This window comes from Schistocerca piceifrons, chromosome 8 (assembly GCF_021461385.2).
Source record: "Schistocerca piceifrons isolate TAMUIC-IGC-003096 chromosome 8, iqSchPice1.1, whole genome shotgun sequence".
Lineage (NCBI taxonomy): Eukaryota > Metazoa > Arthropoda > Insecta > Orthoptera > Acrididae > Schistocerca > Schistocerca piceifrons.
In genome coordinates this window covers 393,783,279-393,804,458 of record NC_060145.1, presented here as the reverse complement: position 1 = coordinate 393,804,458, position 21,180 = coordinate 393,783,279, and the positions used below count along the sequence as shown (strand labels likewise).

Here is a 21,180-nt window from a genome sequence, read left to right as displayed (position 1 = left end):
AAGTGATCCTAGTGGATATTAACTTTAAAACAGCAATGAACAGTGAACTGAAATTAACTAATTTGCTTGTCAGGGATCCTTGCACACTGCGGCACTGCAGTATCAGGTTGCCTCTGGTTGACATAGCAATGCAGTCAATTGCACCACTAATATGCAACGTTATGGTCAAACCTACTGATATTTATTATTGCATAATAAATGAGATATTGTGCCTACACTTTAATTTCAAGAAAGTGATAAATTATCTTCATTGAGACAATTGAAACCTTCAGAAGTTAGTGAAGTGCAGTTCTAAAGGTGGCAGCAGTTTCAACAGTAGAGCAATGATACTCATAACACACCTAGTAGCATACAGACGTTATGTTACTAACCCATACCAGAAAGTTTGTGCCTCTGCAATAAATAGCTGCACTCTCTGTAGAGGAGGTAATTTCTGTTCTGGCTGTACACGTGTCAGTCATAAATGTGCTTTTGGTGCTTATGTGTTTTACTTCATTAATGACCCTGCCTGTACGCAATGTAAAAGCCATTGTGTACATAGACAAGAACAGGAACACAAGTAGTACATCATACATAAGATCCTTATATTCAGGAGACATATGGATTCTGAAACAGCAGTGAGTGAGCTGCACTTCAGGCATCCATCAATGTTTTCTGGAGATGCTGCTCAGTGCCATACGAAATGGCTGAAAGGGTTTGTCTAGTCACCAGATAAAACAGGTGGGATAACATGATGTGTTTGATGAATACAGTCTTTTACTTGGATTGCATGGCTCAGCAACAGTTTGAGAACAACAAAGACAAACTCAGTAGGCGGGAAAAATTCCAAGCTGAACTGAGGAAAACATTTGGTGACAATCAAGAGCAATTCCGTTTAAGAGAAGGACAGTTGAAGAACAATGCCCAATATTATGGCAAAATGATAGCCATACATACAAAATGTTATGGCCCTTTGCAACACTGTGAATCTGAGTATGATAGAAGCCCAAAAAATCACAAATTTGATGAAAGGAGTTGCAAAAGATATGCACCAAGCTATTCTGGTAAGGGATGTCACAACAACAGAATAATTCACTAAGTGGTGCCAGCACATCAAGGAAACACAACAGGAAAAAAGAGTCGGACCAAGGAGATATGTTCAACTCTCTAATGTAGTCCTATTGACAGTTTTAGATCATGACCTCTCTTCTTTCATATGCCGAAGTGTGAGGAAAGAGATGCTGCATTATATGGCAATCAGACCTGCTGGACTGTGTACACAAGAGATTGCAGCCATGAATGTTGACCCATAAGTCAGGAAGTAAGAGAGAATGTTGACAAAGAGGTGCATTAATCTTCTGCAACAATCTGCACCACAAGATGAATGTGCCATGAAGAATGGACCCAGCTAACCCAGACTTATGCTGCTGCTATTGAACAACAACCGAACATCTGATTAATCGAGGTACAAACAGCTCCTCCACAAAGTAAAACACCCACCAAAACAGACATTTGGAGGTTGGAGGATAACATGCCAGTCCGTGTTCACTGTGGATGCCTTGAACACACTGTGCACAGCTGCAGAGAAAGAAAGTGAGTGTTCAATGGCTATTAATCTGTAAGATGTCACCTATCACAACAGTCCTGTTCACACCAGTCAACTGCAGACAATTACAGCTGATTTATGGTCTGAAGCTTGTTGCCGCACCTTGGATGAGGTAGATCCCCAATGAGCCCTAGCTGTTCTCCATTGCTATACAGAGGTGCCATCTGCTTGCCTAGCTGGAGACTTCAGGAAAACTCAGTTAGGTGACCATATATGGAGGACAGGCTGCCATGGATGTAAAACCTCCTTGGAAGACAGTCACCAAGATGTCAGGAAATTTTGTTGTACCATCAACGCCAAACCTAATGTTTGATGCTTATCATTGTCAGCTACAGCAAACTATGTTTCATGATAAAAAAAAAATAAAAAAAAAATAAATAAAATAAAATAAAAATTGTGTTGAAAACTGCAAGTGGGGAATACATTCAGCTGACAGGAACACTTATTGCAACACTATCAATGACAGAACACAATCCTTTGGGTTTGTCATTTTAACAGAATGTGGTTGTGATGTTATTTTTGGAGAGCCTTCTTGGCAGCCATCACAAGCAGTAATAGATACTGGAAGATCAGATCCACAGACTGATGAAGCTATTCCAACAAGCAAGCATAACAAAAGTTGCTGTGGGCAATTGTGTGCCACTGAAGATGATGTTAGTCTGTTATTGTTGAGACAAGTTCCAGTCATTAGTTAAACTGTGAAGCTTCTGACAGTTGCAAAGAGCTACTCAGGCTCAGAAAAGAAATCTATTTGCCAGTCACAACCATAAGCATTGTTGGTGGTCAAGGAGAATCTTGGATCACTAATTGTGACAAGCAGGCACAGCTCATGCCTAAGGGTACGTGTTTAGTGACAGCTGAACCAGTCCAGGAAGGGCAGCTTCATGTCATTGATGGAAAATCATGCTCCACTACCACTACAGGCAAAGCAAGGGAGGAAGCCGTCAAACTGGCAATAGTACCTGGTTTAACCAAGGAACAATGTGGATAAGTAATAGCCATTATGTGTCAATTTTTGGATTCTTTCAAATCCGGAATCGAGAGAAGACAGACCAAGTGGTGTCACTGAACAATTGGCCAATGCTCATACAGTGTGTCACTGACTAAATGACAGGTAACCAAAGAGGAAGTGGAGAGGCTGCTGCAAGATAACATCACTGAAACTTCAGAGTCATTGATCCTCTCCAGTGCTCCTTGTGAAGACACTGATTACTGAACAAAATCACAAAGAAAGATGTCTATTCACTGCCATGTATTAATGACTCCCTGGACTGCTTGAAAGGAGCAAAGTATTTCTCAACTATGGACATGTAGGTGGACTACTGGCAAATTGAGACTGATAAGGCTAACTGGGAAACGACTGTCTTCATAACTCCTGACAACCTCTATGAGTGCTAAGTTATGCCGTTTTGACTGTGTAATGCTCCAGCTACCTTTTAATGTGTGATGGACAGCGTGCTACGACATCTTAATGGACAACATACCTTTTGTATCTGGATAACACTGTCTTTTTATTGAAGACATTTGAAGAATATCGGACTGACAACCATAAGGAAGTTAGTTCAGATTGCAGATCTGCACCTGAAACCGAAAAATTGCCCTTTTGTCACCCAAGAAATAAAAATCTTGGGGCACCTAGTGAATGGCGATGGAATCTATTCCAGTCCAGAGAAAATAAGAGCAATCACAGATTTTCTAACTCCTCGGCATATCTGTGATGAGAGAAATTTTCTCAGAAAGTGCTTGTACTACCAGCAATCCATAAAGCACTTCTTTACTAAGGCATGTCCTTTGCAAGATCTACTGGGGAAAGATGCAAAATTCTCCTGGAATGAGGCACAAGAAAGTCTTTCCTTGTGCTTAAGGGGACATAAAAATTTATTCAGGTCTAGAATTGTATAATGAGAATACCAAAGTAGAACTTCACACCAATGTTACCAGTTTTGGGATAGGAACAGTTCTAGTACAGATGGGGGAGCACAACAGTGCAGGCAAAATCTCAGTAATTGCTGCATTAAATGACATTGCTGCTGAAAAGAGGGAAGATCCAACATTGTTGAAAACTACTGAGCTTTGAAGAGTAAGGAACTGACCAAAAGAGTATTCCAATTAATAAACAAAACTTTGTATAAGACGAACTATGAGCCAAAGAGGTGCTAATGACTGCTCATGATTCCACCTTACCTGTGGCCAGTGACCCTGAAATATTTCTACAATGCTCCTGGATTTGTGAAGTATCAGATGCAGGTATCACTGGCCACGTCTCTTCTAATCCGTTAGATGTTATCTGAGCCACTGTAAGGAATGCCAATGATGGGAGTACATGCTGCAGTTACCTCCAAGGCATCTGATGCCAGTCCTGCCTACATCAGTGCCATTCCACTGAACTGAAACTGACATCTTGGGGAGGTTCCCAAAGCCAGGAAATGGGAATCAATCGATAATAGTCTGCATTGACTACCTTACTTTTATGCCATCACCAAAGCTGTGCCACCTGCTGAAGCACCAGAAATTGCAAAGTTCCTTGTAGAAGACTTCATTTTGAAGCATGGGCTATCTTGTGCGATGATCTCTGATTGTGGAAGAGTTTTCCGGTTAGACTAATGCCAGAGATAATTTCATGTTGTGACATCACCCACAGGCTGACAACTGCCTACTATTCACACTTTAATAAGATGTTAGGAGATATGCTCTCAATACATGTTGACATCAAATGTAGAGACTGGGATGCAATACTGACCTTCATGACATTTGCGTACAGCACAATGAACCAAGACACTACAGGCTTCACACTGTTCTTTCAGCTCTATGGTCATGAAGCTGAAATGCCATTGGATGCACTGTTCCTGTTTCAACAAGGTGATACTCAGGATGACTATGTGAAACAACTCACCACCAGAACCAAAAAGCAAGGCAGCTGGTTCACATATGGACCATGGATGCCTGGGAGAGTGACTGAAAGCACTACAATGCAAAGCTCCAACCAGTGAGATACAGCCAGGGAGACTTGGTTTGTATTTTCACACCTGTGTGGAAGGTGATACAATCAGAAAAGTTACTAAATCATTACTCTGAATAGTATCATATCCTTCGTTGCTTGTCAGGCATCACTTATGAAGTAGAGGATTATGACCTTTCATCAAGAAAACAAAAACGTAGGGACATCATCCATATTCTCCACTCAAAGGCTGACTACAGTTCAGAGGCCCAGGCTGATGATGGGAGGTTCAAGGAAACTTAAGACCCACTCAACAATGATGAAGCTTTTGTGGGATGGGCTACCTTCAATGCTCAGCATAGAGAAGAGGATGTAACAGCATGACCAACATACAGGGATCCACCAGAGTCACGATGCAGAGGACCATTGACAAGAACTGCATCCAGGATACTGTAGTCAGCTCCAACAAGAAGTTCTGAAACAGGAGGGGGAGCAATGCAGCGAAGTGTCGTGCATGCCATGTGGCATACTGGTTAACGTTGCTGGCTTGTGTTCTATGTGTCACCAATTCAAACCCAACCACCAGCAATTAGTTATTTAGTATTTATCATTTCTGGAAGGTTCCTGAAAAATACCATGTTTCTATATTCTGGAATACTTGACTTTTGTATAAATATAGGCATTCTGGAATATTCGATGTTTGTGTAAATAGCTGCACTCTCTGTCCAAGTGGTCAGTTCTGTTCTGACTGTACTTTATTGTCAGTAATGAACGTGCTTCCAGTTCTAAGTGTTGTACTTCACTGATGACCCTGCCTTTGGATCTGGATTTGATTGTGATTTTGACAAGACAATATTATGTATGACATCTCACAAAGATGATGATTGTGTTGTTATTATTAATGACCATAAATGTCAAAATGTTTCATGTTAACTGATGCTCAGTTGCATACATTATTTTTAAACTTGGTATAAAACTAGATTACACCTAGCAACCATATGATGGACATTTGACAACTAGTTACTGCAGGACATCTGTCAGGTGAGGAATGTTCTAAAATGAAACTTTATTTATTCGTCAGTTGTCTTTTGGACTTACTTACTCTAGAAAGAGCCTAGTTAACTCAATGGAAATCACTCACATAGAACCTCTCTATTTCCCCTGTGGTCTTCAATTACAAAATTGCTTTTGAGATTGTCCGTTATCTGGTCTAAGAGAAGACAGAGATTACAATTTTTAGTGCCAACTATTTCTCATTAAGATTGAGTAATGCTTACAAATTAACACCAACATAAGATTTCTTTGTATACTCAAACTTTTGAAGATTTCTGTGTTGTCATAATCTGGAGTGAATTGTCACACTAATTTATGCATGTGGTATTTTCATCTGTAGTTGGTTGAATTATGTCATGGAGACATGCTACCAGTTTTTGTCAATGTCTTAGATGGAAGATAATTCAGCCTATTTCTTTGCAGTCTTTCAGTACTGAGAGCCTACTTTCATGAGCCACAACAGATATGCCCACTGCGTTGGTTAAAATTCCTGTTGAACATTCAGATCTCAGCAGCTTCATGAATGACAGAATCTCAGCAGGCTGGTGCAAAAGATAAGGTTTTTGTTTCATCAAACAAAAATAAACTGAGTTATTTTCAACCTAATGGTTTCAGCTTTGTTACTAATGTTCTTCCATCACAGACATTGACGTAATTTATGGTAGTACATAGAGGGGATCATGACTTTGTAATGTCTCCAAGCCATAATTTGACCACCAATACTAAAGTACCACATGACCCGTTTGTACAAAAAGTTAACTCCTGACAGTGATGACTAAGGAAGTCATTGACTGTTTGAGTATACAAAAAAATACAACATGACAAGGAACTGAAAAACCTTTAAACACATTGTGTGGTTTGTACATGTCGGAGTTTGTTTCTGAGAGTATAAGTTCAAATTCTGTTTTGTGTATTATTCTAATAGTGACTGCAGAGCTAAGTAATCTGAGTTGTGTGTGGTATACTTATCGCCCCCTCAGTTACTTTTTCTACCCAACTTACTGACAACACTTCATTGTTTTCACTGCACTTATTCGTAATAACTGAGTCAATTTAGTTAAAGTGATGTCTTCAGTATTACAGCTCTTTCCTCTTTGCTAGATGAAGGAATATTGGAGTCTGGAAATTAGCACTTGTGTTCCTTGATCAGGTCTGTGGTGCTCCTACCTGGTAGTTTTTCTTTCTTAACTTACCTGTACTTTTTAGCTAGAGATCCTTTGCAAATAAAATTGTTTATACAAGTAAGACTCTCAGTGGACCTTTGTATGGGACTGTGTCCAGCTGGAAATAATTATGATTATTACATTCTAAATTTGTTATGAAGCAATTAAAAAAAAAAAAAAGAAATTCTTTCATCTAGAAAGAGGAACACCACATAATACTACATCTCAACCCTTTCCTAATAATGATTCTCCATCTACTGCATGTTATAAACTTATACTGTCAGTAAGCCATCTGGATTTTGAATATTCAGATTTTATTCTGCACATGTTAATTTTTTTCCTACACAGGACAAATGATACTTCAGTTTCCTTAAAGGTGCAGAGTGAATGCAGAACTACAATGCTCTTTTACTGTTACAGAAATAAAAGTATAGATGCAGAATGTGTGATAAGTGACTTGGAAAATTATATTAAATGGAAAGAAAACTAAAATTATGGCCATGAAGATTAAAATCCCCCAAAGGAAAGGTTTTAAACCTACAGCTTGTATCTTACTTGAACTGGTGTGAAAAAAATTTCCCTTTCTTTGAAGTGAAGTGCTACAGTATCTCATTCTGCCTCCATAACAACATTTTTCTTCCCTCTTCCTGACGAAGCAACCGTTGGTTGCGAAAGCTAGAATTTTGTGTGTATATTTGTGTTTGTTTGTGTGTCTATCGACATGCCAGCACTTTCGTTTGGTAAGTCACATCATCTTTGTTTTTAGATATATTTTTCTATTTACTCTTAGACATACATTCTTCCTTCACTAAGGCAGAATGAAGCCATTAGTATTTCTGGCCAACAGTGTTTTCTGCATACTGTGTTTTTTAAATTTGCAAAGGAAGGTAACTTCCATTATTTGTATTGGTGCAGTTTTGGTGACCTCTGGAAGATGACCTGTTGATAACCTCTGTGCTTCAGCTCATTTTTTTGGTATCTCTGGTTGAAAACTACTCATGTCAAGATTTTTTGCTGTTGTACATGAAATCTCCAATTGTAATGATCTCCTATTGTGTCCTTACAAGTTTCATTCGTGTCTTCGACATGTCAGTAATTTGAACAATTTGGCAGTCTGTTCAGTTGCACCAAATCTCAAACTGTGTTATGGAGCTGGTATGAGCTGTTATGGAAGAAGAATCACATCTCAATTATCTGTTCCTGCTCTGTTTTATTAAATTTTTTGTGTTCAAAATCTCTGTATCTTAATGTCTTTAGGGAATAAAATTCTGATTTAAAGTTCAATTTACAATATTTCATTGAAAATATAATGCTTGAAAAGCCTTATTCTATATTGCTGGAACTATGTTTTATTTATGCATGGAGGCTATATTTAGGAACTATAACAGGATTTGATTTTAATGTTCCAATGGCGATTCCTAACACTAATTTCAGTTGTTGATAGAAACACTAAAGTTTATTGTTTTTTTCAATTTCAAGAATGAGCCATAAAATGTGGTAGCAGTTTTAAATAAAGCCAAGCCTGCCAAAGTGGAAAGAAATGATGTTATCTAAAAGAACAACCAGCACTGGGAATCACCAATGTCTATGCTTTCTGGACAGTTTAGGACAGCCAAATTAGGTTCCCACTATTATAGAGACCCAGTGTTTTGTTGACACATTAGTAAATTGTTGTCGTGGTTGAGATTAAGCTGTGACACAACAAAGTTCTAGTGGACTATCAGTCTAAAATCAACTGGCTAAAATTAATACTAAAGATTTATCATCATAATTTTTTATGTAACTGGTGACCCACAATGACCATACCTATATTTTAATAAAAAGTAGTCTAGATCACAATAGTTTATTAATTTTTAATACTGGTAATGAGTTTCAATCTGTATGATCATTTTCAAACTAAAGCCTCCAGAAGCCATGAGGAGTTGATCTGCAGAACTGCTGTGTAGTACTAACTAGTGCACTGTGTGACAAGTACCAGTTGGTACTACACAGCAGCTCCATGAATTGGCTTATGTCATTTGGAGGCTTTGCTCTGAAGATGGTCTTATAGACTAAAACTGGTTACCTGAATTGTGATGTGGGCTGTTTCTTATTAAAAAAAATGTCACCATGATTAATGGAGCCTATTTGTGAGGGCACATAGAGAAATGTAAACCCGAATAAAAGTTGGTGATGCAAGTTGGAATGACAGAATTTGTATTTTGGGCTAGAACAGGAACATAGGTAAGAAGTCAAATAAAAAAAGGACTAAGTGATGGATGATTCATGGAACTTACAATAATCACTGAGTGTGTACAAAGTGATCTCATGAATCACAGTTTTAATTTCAGAGATGATCAGAGCAACAAAAGTGGTATACTGCCAATATGAAAGAGACGGTAGGTTTTTAAGTGTGAACCTAGAGGAGGATGTAAACATTTATGCAAATGGCATAGTACTGAGGAATATGACAGGAATGGTTGTTCAAAGCAAATAAGTCTAGTAAACATGGGCTCTAAAATGCATACTTTAAGAGCTTTGACCACTTCTTCATCTTTGTGAAACAAATATTTTCTACTGGAAGTTCTTTACTTTCAGTATTTTGAGAGGTGGTCACATGGACCAAAACAAGGGGGCAAAGAAAGCACTAGTTCATCTTCACTACTTTGAAAAACACCTTTTGTACTGAACAAGTACTCATAGCTCTTAAGGTATACTTGATAGAGCCTACATTTACTAGGCTTGTTTGCTTCAAATGATTGTTCCTGTCATATCCCTGAAGACTGTTCATTCCTTCTTGGAACAGTGTCACGAGAGACTTTAAATGGGAATTCACAATATGCTTACAGTAAGTAGTAATGAATACCAAACTTAAGCTTTGAAATCAGTCAACTTGAAAATCAGTAGAAGACTAAAAATGCATAAATCACACTGCAGAATTGGGCAGAATGAGCTCTTGTACATGCAATGCACAAAGAAAGAAATTTAGCCAACAGTGTTTATTAGATCATTTTGTGAAGTATTGCTGACTTGCTAGTATGAAGAACTGAAGTTTGTTGCTGTTCAACAACTGTAGTATGCCATAAAATGCAGCACTATGGTCAGCAGAAGTATTGGAGTTGTATGAGTCATATGAAAGTTTGAAGAAAGTGCTCTTGGCTAAAAATTGGTTACAAAGTAGTTTGAGGGACAAAGTGCATAACTTGAAAGCATTCATTTTGCTGACAGGCTGCTTGGGCAAATACTTTGAGAAATATTTTAAAAAGTCAAATTACTGTGATTACCAAGTACATTAAAATGAGAATTACTATTGAACTACTAAAATTGGAAGCAAAACAGGCTAGTGCAAGGACCAAAAAACTGGAATGAGGATAGAAATTATGAAGCCAGTTTGTTAAGGTGTGACCATATGTAATTAAAACAAGCTTCTAGAACATTGTAATCACCTTAAAGTAAGAGATTACAATCAGCAGTTGGGCTAAATGTAGTAAATTTTTTAACTGTTTCAATTCCATGTATGGTGCCTAATAGAGTGTGGTCACAAAACTTATGAAAACTGTGTGGCACATTCCCTGGCTGTTGGTGATGTAAATATTATGGACATTAGGAGTGAAAACAAAGGTGTCAGCATTGCAAACCAGGTTGGAGCTACTTATTCAGAGTGTTGTCAAGTAGCATGCATTTTTCCTAGTGCTAGGATTGCTTGAGGAATGTAAATTAGAGACTGATTTTATCATGTATAAGCTCAAATTTTTAAGTAACTAATATGGACCACTCAATACTAAACCAGTGAGTAGAGATAATGTATAATACTTGGTACAGAGAAAAGGAGATGAGGTTGATAGGGCCCTCTTGCAAGGAAAGGTTGAACTATAGGAACTGATTTAAGAATACCAACATTCAACACCATGAATATTTATCTTTGATCCTATCCTCTGCAGACATCCAGTGAATCACAAAAAAGTTAGACAAAGACTAGAATGGAATATTATTGAACCACCATACAGTACAAAACAATAGCCAAATAATCACGGTATACAAGCCTGATGGTATTGTTTGTATGGTTTGGACACCTGTGCAATTATTAAGATATTAGTTCCTACCATAACAAAAATCTAACTTCATCCATTAAGTAAAATAAAGTTCCAGCAATATAAGATAAGGATTTTCAGGCACTGGAATATTTTCAAAGAAATATAATAATTTAACTGTAAATCAGATTTTATTGCCATCAATATGTCAGCTCAGTACAGATCTTCAGAGCATAAAAGACTCAAGAAAGACAGCAATAAAAGTTCATATAGCAGAGATTATTTTTCCTTTTGTAGCTGAAGACTCCATCACATAGTCAGATATTTTAAAGCTTCACGCCTCTGCCTGTCGAATTGCTGAAATTACTGACACACCTAAAGATTAAAATAAAACAATCAACATTTCTATTCTATATGAGCTTAACATGAGAGTTCATTGCATAATGTGCAGTTTCTACGATATAAAGACACGATATTGTAGAAATAACAGTAGTTTCAAGTTATTATAAACAATTTATTTTCTTAAACAGTATGGTTCTCAGTCATGGAACTCTGTATTTGTTTACAGAGAAGGTGATTTCACCTTTTTCATTTACTTTTAAATTAACAAAATAAATAATACTACCATAGTAATGAGACATTTACAAGATGACAGTGAAGAAATACCATTATGGTGCCAAGTCTCAGAATACATTTTACAAGTCTGACTACTCACAAAATGATGCACAAGTCTAAATATGAAACATGTGTACAATAGTTCACTCTCATAATAATATATACTTCACCAGTAGAGTATAAATGTCTTCAAATTAATTACATATTTAAAATTATATGAATATATTCACAGCTTCATTTTTACTATATACATAAGTAATATTGAGCAAATTTGTCAACATTACCAATACAATCTTTACTTACATTATTGTGAATTACATGTAATACTTAATGTATGCACTTGATGGTAAGAACTGGCATACTGGCATACAAGTAGGAAACGTTTCACACTTTTAGCTTGGCCAGACTTCTAAAATGTAAAAAAATGTGTAGCAATATTTTCAAAAACTTGTAGACATTCATCAACAACACACAGCATTAATAAATTACACAAAGCCATCATCACTGCAAACACGTGCACACACATCTGTGTGCATCACACACACACACACACACACACACACACACACACACACACACTCTCTCTCTCTCTCTCTCTCTCTCTCTCTCTCTCTCTCTCTCTCTCTCTCTCTAAAGACCATGAGAAATATATCTAAATATGGGGAATGGGATATGATGCACACATTTTCTGAAATAAATATTTAGCTAATATGTACAATTTGCTGGCAGGACAATATACTCATTAAAATTGAAAAGGCAAATACAGCATCATACTGATGCATAAGCCTACAGAAATGGACAGCAAAATTTTAAAATAAATTTCAGTTTCTGGGTAATCAAGCTCATAACAATAATAAGTATTCACATGATGATAAAATAATTGGTTGAAAGCACAAAGTGCATTTTAGTCAAGTTAAAAGTATGAGCTAATCACACAGAATTGAGTCACTTAACAAACATGTTAATTGTGTACATGTAAATAAATGCACAAAATTGTGACTTACAAATAAATGTTCTATGAATTTAACTGAAAAGACTTTCAAATTTATTTCAGTGGGCTTAAGTGATGCAAATACACGATTTTTCAAATGTTTATCTTAATAAAATATTATATAATTATATAGCTGTTTTCACACAGTACTTTAACAGAAGTACTTGTCTTGTAGAAAAGCATTTTTTCCAAAAAATTCTTGGATTAGATCTACGTGATCAATAACTTTAATGAGATCATTCTCTGTTTTGCTCTAGGAACACCGCTTCCAGGCTGTATACTTCCTTGAATAAATATACCATCCACAGCAGTTAAAAATTTAATGTTGGTGTACATGGTACATACTAAATAAAGGCTTTTTAATTCATAAAGAGGAGCCATCTATTTAAAAAAGATCCATCTCTGTTTGGATGGAGAAACAAAAGCAACACATCAAATACATGTTTCCATGAGAAACAAACTTTGGGTTTAACTTAAAAATAAATAAAATAAATATACATTACATATGACTAATATATACCATTAAATAAACTCTTTGATGGCAGGACATTTAACAATTAATCATTCTGTCTACTTGCACAGGAAACAAGTGTTTATGCAACCCCTTTAAGACAAATGAGCAAATATTGCAGTTATGTTTCTAAACACACGCTTTGAACTGGAAATGCTGTCATTAACCCTAGTATTAAAAGGTAGCTTTGAATATTTTCTTCTTTTTTTCTAACATTTTTCTGAATTAGTTGTCGGTGGGCTTTTGTCCTCATATCAGTTTTTCAGTTTATATTCACCTCAGATGTGGAGTACTTCTAGATGAATTCAGCACTTCACTTGTATAATGCTTTACAGTCCTGATTCTCAGGACACATGACAAAATGACCTCTTATAACTGTTCCCTCATTGATGCACATATATGCACGTGATTCTTTTATGCTCTTTGACAGTGGTATCTCATAACTTTTACTTATCTATGGGCAGTGGAATATCTGGTCTAAGGAGTGTAAGTACATTTAACAGCATCTATTTGGAATATCGTTTCACCAAACTTAATTAAATTGGAAGAAGTGTAACAGTTGTTTCACTTTTCCACAGAACTGCCTTACTTCACACAATAAATATCCCTCTGTCTACATGTCAATACTTTTAAGAGAGTAACTGCAGCTACATAGCAGGATATTACTCAGCTACATATATCTGTATGGCTTTAAAACTAAAGATCAGAGAAATAACTATTGTGCATATTGGCATTACACCCCTATATGTACTATCAGTTTTATCTGGCACCAATAACTGCTTCAAAAGTCATTACTGTACTTAGAACATTCATCACATCAATTACAATAAAATGAGAGCAAAACATGTGCAATGACATGTTTCCCAGAAACATACATTGGACAAGCTTGATATAAATATATTAAATACTCTGAATATTTACAGTATTATCTGAGGAGAGAAATTTTCACTTCTTCCTTTTCTTAAGATCAATAGCTGAAGAGGAAAAGAGTGGAGACACATGTGTGATAACATACAGTTTGTGCAACAGAAATATTTTACAAATAGATACAAATTTACAACAGAACCTCTGCAGGAACATTTATTCCTAATCCTACAGCCTGCTTTCTTAGTGCATCAAGAAAAATTACTTCATAGCACCTAAACACCATCCTACTGATACTTAAGCAAAATCTGAGGAGCTTTGGTGGTGAAACACGAATGCAGAGAGATAATAGTCCCCAGTTTCACTAGACTGAAACTGAGTCAGTTATTGCACTGACACCACATGCTAATATCATCCATTCTTGTAATGACCCTTATAACAGATGTCTGCATTTTGTGACCTTATGTCCACAATCACAGTTTTACAAATGATATCTCTCACTACAAGATATGAACTATACACTCAAAGAATGTTCTACCACATAACATCTAATCATGGGAAGCAAACATCCAGAACTTTTAAAAATGTAACTAAGAACATCACCACAGAAAAATGGAGGTACATCTAATGTGTTGGTTCAGTTAACACTGGCTGCACCACATGAGTCATTTTTCTGTATTCAACACTAACAATTCCACATTAAGTGCATTCAATAACATGTGGCTGTGAAGATTCTATCACACTTGGCCTAGGTGGCTCCTGTGATCCCAAGTTGGCAGTCGTAATGCAGTGCTGGGATTGTTGGCTGCTGAAAGAGTCTTTTGAGTCCATCTCTGGCATCTCTCTTTCAAGACTTCCTGCAACATGAAATATTGGAGGATATAATCTAACAGCCACAACTTTCTGAAATGGTCAGGAAATACTGAAAATATAGACACAGAAACAACTGGGCATAGGCAATACCCAGTAACATAAAAATGATTAAAAATCACTGTTGGTATAGGGCATCATTTTGGTAAAACTGATGTATGTGACTAGTTGTAGGAAATATTACTGTACTTGTATCAACTCAGAATTGAAATCTTCAAAAGAAGTATCTCTGAAAAGTTTATAAAAGATCACAGAATACTGGGTTAACTTGAAAATTAGAAATAGTATGTCTTGTCATATATGTATTTACACCATGCATCCAGTTTTTGAATCTAATGAAATATCATAAAACTGAACACATGAACAACATATTACACAGTCATCTGCTTTTGCTATCATGTGTAACAACACTTCTACCAAATTAATGTATGTCAATCTGTTAAACTGCAAGAGACAGAAAAAAAGGAAAAAAAAGAAGACAAAAAAGTATTGATGCTGCTGTGATATGCCCTAAACTTCTAAGAAATTTTGTGTACAATAGAAAATAATAAGTACAGGGTGTACATAGGGTCTGGGAACACTTTCCATTATCTATTGCATAAGAACCAAACATTGTACGAATATCATACATACGTCATTTTGAAGAGAAACCCTGAAAGTTTTTTTTTATCGATGTATACTGCCACAGCATAGTTTGGTAATTTTCTGAAAGTCAGTGCTAGTCGCAAACATGGCCATGATACAGAAGGGGACAGCTGTTTTATGAAATGGCCTCCCCGATCACCAGATCTCACTCCGTGTGACTTTTTTTCTGTAGGCACCCATTAAAGATCTGGTGTATGTACCACCTCTACGACGTGATGTAGCAGATCTCTGGGTGAGAATATGGGAAGTGACTGCACAGTCGATGATGCCATGCTGGGGCGGGTATGGCAAGAATTCGATTACCATATTGATGTCTGCCGGATCATTCATGGTTCACATATTGAATGTTTGTAAAAAAAAAAAAAACCACTTTCAGTTTCTCTTTAAAATGCAATATGTATGACATCTGTATAATGTTTAGTTTTTGTGCAATAAATAATTGAAAGTGTTCCTGGATTTTATGTATACCCTGTATTGAGAGGGAAGAAAGATAAAAGATTATAGGGAATGCCTAAATTATTTTGTGACTAGAAAACTTCATTTTCTCTGTTTATTGACTTTTCCATGATGGAAATGTTAGTAAAACCAGTCAGCATTTATTTACAATGAATGAAGTTTATGAATGTTCATGAAATGCATCAGCTCACCCATATTGACATCCATACTATTGTATTCATAATATCCTGGGGGGGAACCGGCAGCCGCTGCAGCTGCTAATGCCAGCTCTTCCTCAATGTTGTTTGGCCTGCAGCTTGTGGTTTTCCAATGTGTCCTGGAAAGGCAATGGTATGTTAAACATCTTTAGTTGTATGCACAATATTATGAGACCTTATTGCATATTAAATGTTTGTGCCAGAGGTAAACTGATGAATAAATAACTGTGAAATCAATCTCCTTCTCCATAGCAGAAATTAATACATATTATTTGTTTCATTCGTAAATGTGAATCACTTTTCTATCTTTCTTTTAATACCAATGTTTCCACATCTTCTCATTCAGCACCTTTTCACAGTGAGTTTTGTAAAGATTCAAGATTAGCCTTGAGCAGCCTTTTACCTGTGACTACCAAGCATAACACTGCTACAAATTTAATATTTTCAATGTTAATAAGTTCATTAACAGTTGGGTTGTATTACTATTTCCTGCCTTGGCATGTTGTTGTTGCCTTCAGTCTGATTTGATGTAGCTCTCCATCCTGTTGTATCCTGTGCAACGTTCATCATCTCAGCACAGTTACTGCAACCTAAGCCCTCTTGAACCTACTTAGTGTACTCAAGCCTTGGCCTCCCTCTACAATTTTTGCTCATTCCCTCCCCCCCCCCCCTCCCCCCCTCTCTCTCTTTTCCATTATCAGGTCAATTATTCCTCGATGCTTCAGGATGTGTATTATCAACATATCCCTTCTTTTAGTAAAGTTGTGCCAAAAAGCTCTTTTCTACCTAGTTCAACCCAATATCTCATCATTAGTTACCCATTCTACCCAACAAATCATCTTTGTTTTTCCAACTAAACTTTACTTCCATATAAGGCAATACTCCATACAAATTTGTGTATAAAATAAATTTAAACGTTCAGTGTCAATAAATTTATATTTTTCAGAAACTTTTTCTTTATATTGTGAGTGTCAATTTTATATCCTCTCTACTTTGGCCATTGTCAGATATTTTTCTGCACAAATAGGAAAATTCATGCATTATTTTTAGTTTTCCATTTCCTAACCTAATTCCCTAATGTAATAAAATCTAGATTCATTCTTCCAGCAAGTATCTGACGAAGTACAAGCTGTATCTTGCTATTAAAGATAAAATGGATATGCTTAGTACCTGATTATTTTTTATGATTCTAGAGCACTACAGTTTTCTTACTATCTCATAGAGTTTTCAACTACAGTGGTGGTATTTTATTTCTCTCTAGTTAACTTTTTCACCTCAGCTGGAAATTTCCCAATATTCCATAGTCATTGCTAGCTTTTAAGTAGGATCTGAATATATTTTGATGAAACCACATGAATTAGGCCATAATAGCACATTAAACAAAGCTATGAACTGTCTTTAATAATTTAATAAACAGTGATACATAAAAAATGCAATTCACAAAAATATTTCAAATATCTTTTTCCTGTAATTTAAGTCACTTGTGTGGTACTACAAATACAATCTAGTGCCTATGACACCACCGTCCCTGAATTTCAAATGTTACTTGTTTTGTTGACTATGTGGTGTCTAACACAGAGTGGCAATTTGGATGAACTAACTAGTTTCATTACAAAAGTAATAGAGTTAATTATTTTTACATATAAACATAATATTCCTAGTACAAGAAGGTAAAATAAAATTTACCTTAAACCAGAAGCACTGATGTACTTCTTGGAACAACCCTGGCACGTATAGGGCCGTTCGTTAGTGTGCAGTCTCTTGTGTAATTTTAGATGCACAAATTGTGTGAACTTAGCAGGGCACAAGTCACAGGCATAAGGTTTTTGACCAGAGTGTAGTCTCAAGTGAGTTTTTAGGTTTGATGTGGAACTGAACCTCTTCTGGCAAATTTCACATTGATGAGGCTTCTCTCCTGGAAAAATTGTTTTTAAGATATTAGTGTAAGCCATAAGACTTGGTTTAGTAGATTGTTACCACAAGTATTCTAGAAATTAATACTTTTAGAACAGTATTTGTTAAATAAACAACTGACAAATATATCTATTAAAGCTAAAATATTTTAAAAAATAATTTTAATAATTCATATGCATTACAAATATTGAGTGCTACAAATGGGATGAATAATGAATGCCTTCAACTAACCAAGAATAATTTACATTGTCATCTAACTTTGGATCTTCTAACATTGTTGAGGGGGGTGGTAGTATAAAACATACGTGTTCAGAAATAACATTTTATCATCGTTAATTGTTATAAGAAATAGTATAAAGAAATTCTTACTATTGTTTTTCAAGTTGGTATGATTAGAAAGTGGCATCAAAGAAATAATTCATGCTAATTTAGTCCTAAAGTTTTGTTTTAAAATTAATCCTCACCTGTGTGGACTAGATGATGTTTCTGCAGGTGTGCAAGTTGTGTGAAGCTTTTTGTGCAAACATTGCATTTGAATGGTCTCTCCCCGGAATGTGTCCTCAGGTGGACCTTGAGGTTTGACAGCTGACCGAAGGTCTTGCAGCACACATTGCACTCATAGTGCATCTTTCCATCTTTTTTCTTCAGTGGGTAAGGGAGAGACCGATATCCACGCCCATTTCCTGTAGCAGTGTTGTTTGGGCTGTGGGGGCTGTTGCTCCGTGTTACTCCCGCACTGCCATCTGGTGACAATGAAGAAGGAGGAGATGGTTGAAGGGGAGTTAGCATCTGATGACTGCTCGTATTGGGGTGGTGCATAACAACAGTAGGTGGATGGAGTAGATGAGGTGGCGAGTAAGAAGGAGTTGGTAAGTGAGGTGGTGGATGATGAGGATGGTGCCCATTTTGTTGTGGTGGAGGGGCTGGAGTGGCATACAAACCATAAGGATATGGAGGCTGATGGGTATTGAACATAGTTGCTGGACCAGCTGTAGAAGGTAAATATGAGACATCAAGATGGTGAGGAGGTACAGCAATGGGTTGAGGGTGGCTGTATAACATAGGCGGTGGAGGTGGAGGAGGCGGGGTCGGTGTACGTGGTGATCGATGTCTCGGTACGGGGTGGTGGATCGTGTGTGGCTGGTGAACCGGTGATAAGGGTAGAGGAGGTGGTGGGGGCTGCTGTGGGATGATGTGACCTGCACCAGAACTAGAGTCTGGACTGCACGGAAGTGGTCCGTAGCGATGTGACTTCTTGTAAGAATATGCCATCTCTGTCGGTGAAGATGGTGGTGGTGGTGTGGCATGTGGTGGGTTGCTTCCACCGTCATTATTATTACTTCTCTCACTGACTTCTGCTTGCTGACCTGCATTTGGCCTGTTACGCAGCAGTATGTTTTCGAGAATGCTCGTGCCTCCGAGGGGACTTACACGGTGGCGATTTGGTGGTGTAGGCTCACGTACGACATCTGGCTCATAAAATGGTTTTTTCAGTGATGACTCATTGACAATGACAGATGTGGTACTGGTGGGTGGTGCATCTAGTACTTCAGATTTGGGCACCGCTACTGGTGCTGGTGGTGCATGAACTGTAGCGACAGGCGATAACCTCTCCTTCTCGTGGTCTGCGACAACAGTTGTTTCTGGTACTGCTTCATTCTTGGCACTTTTGTAATGGTAGGCTTTTGTTATCTTGATTTTTACTTTCCGGTATTCATTTTTCTGAACATCTGGTGGTTCAACAACAACACTTGTCTCTTTTTGGGATGATTTCTTACTGAAAATTAGAAAAAAAATATAGTTAAATATTGCCACTTATTTATAAAGCAAAAATGTTCCTTACACTTTTACTATAATGTAACATTATTTAATAACATTCTAATAATGAAGCTATTTTTACAACGTAATTTACTACAAAAAACTACTTCTTGTAAAGAATTAAACATGCTACCATTAACTGTGATCAATAAACAACTCATATAAATTAATAGGTACAAGCATATAAAATGCCTTTCTTGTTGCCTGTAATGTATCTTTGTTATTCTTATAATATGTAGTCTCTTTTTTCCTCTGCATTTTTCAAGTGTTATATGGCCATTAGCAATTACTCAACATGTTTACATTTGTGCAATTGAAAATACCACAAGATAGCTGAAATGTTCTTCAAATATTTTTCAAAAATCGTGTGGGGCATAACATGTGTATGTCATGTCAGTAGACCATATTGTGGGGAGCTTGTGGTATATAAATATGTTTGAATTGTCAAATATATTATTCGAAAATTTTGTGCTACAGTAACATGAATAATAAGTAATTTTTCAAGTTTTCACTATATGCTGCACACACATGAAAATGCTTTCATGAAACAAATTACAAATACACCCACATTTATATTTTGAAACAGAACTCAGTGAAGCCGGAATATTACTACTTTGAAGTAGTGTAAATGTAAATATGAATTGATATTTGCAATGGATGTTATACTGAAAATGATAACCTTGGAAATCAGCATTATATTTAAATTCAAAACAGGAGATGTCTTTGTTCTTCCCACCACATGCTCACCAGCCTTTTTGTAAATGTGAGACTACTGCTTTAAACTGTATCATTGCACATTTTATTCTGTGCTGGTATGAAAGTTCAGTAAACTGAGAGCTTTATGGATATGTTATTTCCAGGAACTTTATAATTTTAATCATACTTTTAATCCCTCACCTGAAATCGAGGACATAATTATCACTGTCTGAATCACTGCTGTCCTCAGGTGGTGTGAAGGCATCATCATGGTATTCGTTGCTGTGGTAGCCCTCATCAGAACGCACAGAACCATCTGCTGTAGGAGTGAACTGTGTGGTTCTTGGTTCATATGGTGCTCCAGCATCCTTACTGGGAGGCCGCGTTGGGCTGGCTGCAGCTGTTGTTGATACTTCAGGCAGTGAGGCTGGAGGTGCCACACCATTAACCTGCTGTCCTGTTTCATAAAATTGTGCATCACTTAATTGGTAAGTCATTGTGTCCTTGCAGAGAATGCTTCCAGTTTCAATACAGAAAATGCATATGTTTTTATATTGAGATATTTGTTCCCATTACTTTGTTATTTGTTCTGTGTTGTGGAGTGTCAGGTATCAGTAATACAAATGTTTTTTTGTCATGGTGTCACTGGGTGAGCACACACTGAGGTGACAAAAGTCGTGGGATACCTTCTAATGTCATGATATTGTGTCAGACCTCATTTTATCCAGCATAGTGAAGCAACATGACACGGTATGGACTCAACAAGTCGATGGAAGTCCCTTGCAGAAAATAATGAGACATGTTGCCTTTGTAGCCATATGAACTGACCTCTCAATTATTATAAATGTTCAATG

General features: G+C 36.8%; 1 protein-coding gene across 1 annotated transcript in view; it reads right to left on the bottom strand.

The window, feature by feature from the left end:
- Positions 1 to 13,874: 13,874 nt before the first annotated feature.
- Positions 13,875 to 21,180, bottom strand: part of LOC124712374 — an 84,708-nt gene continuing 77,402 nt past the window's right edge. The window contains exons 9-13 of the mRNA XM_047242670.1: positions 20,528 to 20,783; positions 18,277 to 19,589; positions 17,585 to 17,813; positions 15,893 to 16,017; positions 13,875 to 14,587 (exon numbers count right to left, since the gene is read on the bottom strand). Of these exons, the coding sequence (XP_047098626.1) occupies positions 14,430 to 14,587; positions 15,893 to 16,017; positions 17,585 to 17,813; positions 18,277 to 19,589; positions 20,528 to 20,783 (2,081 nt within the window). The 3' untranslated portion in view covers positions 13,875 to 14,429. The remainder of the gene's footprint in view (positions 14,588 to 15,892; positions 16,018 to 17,584; positions 17,814 to 18,276; positions 19,590 to 20,527; positions 20,784 to 21,180) is intronic.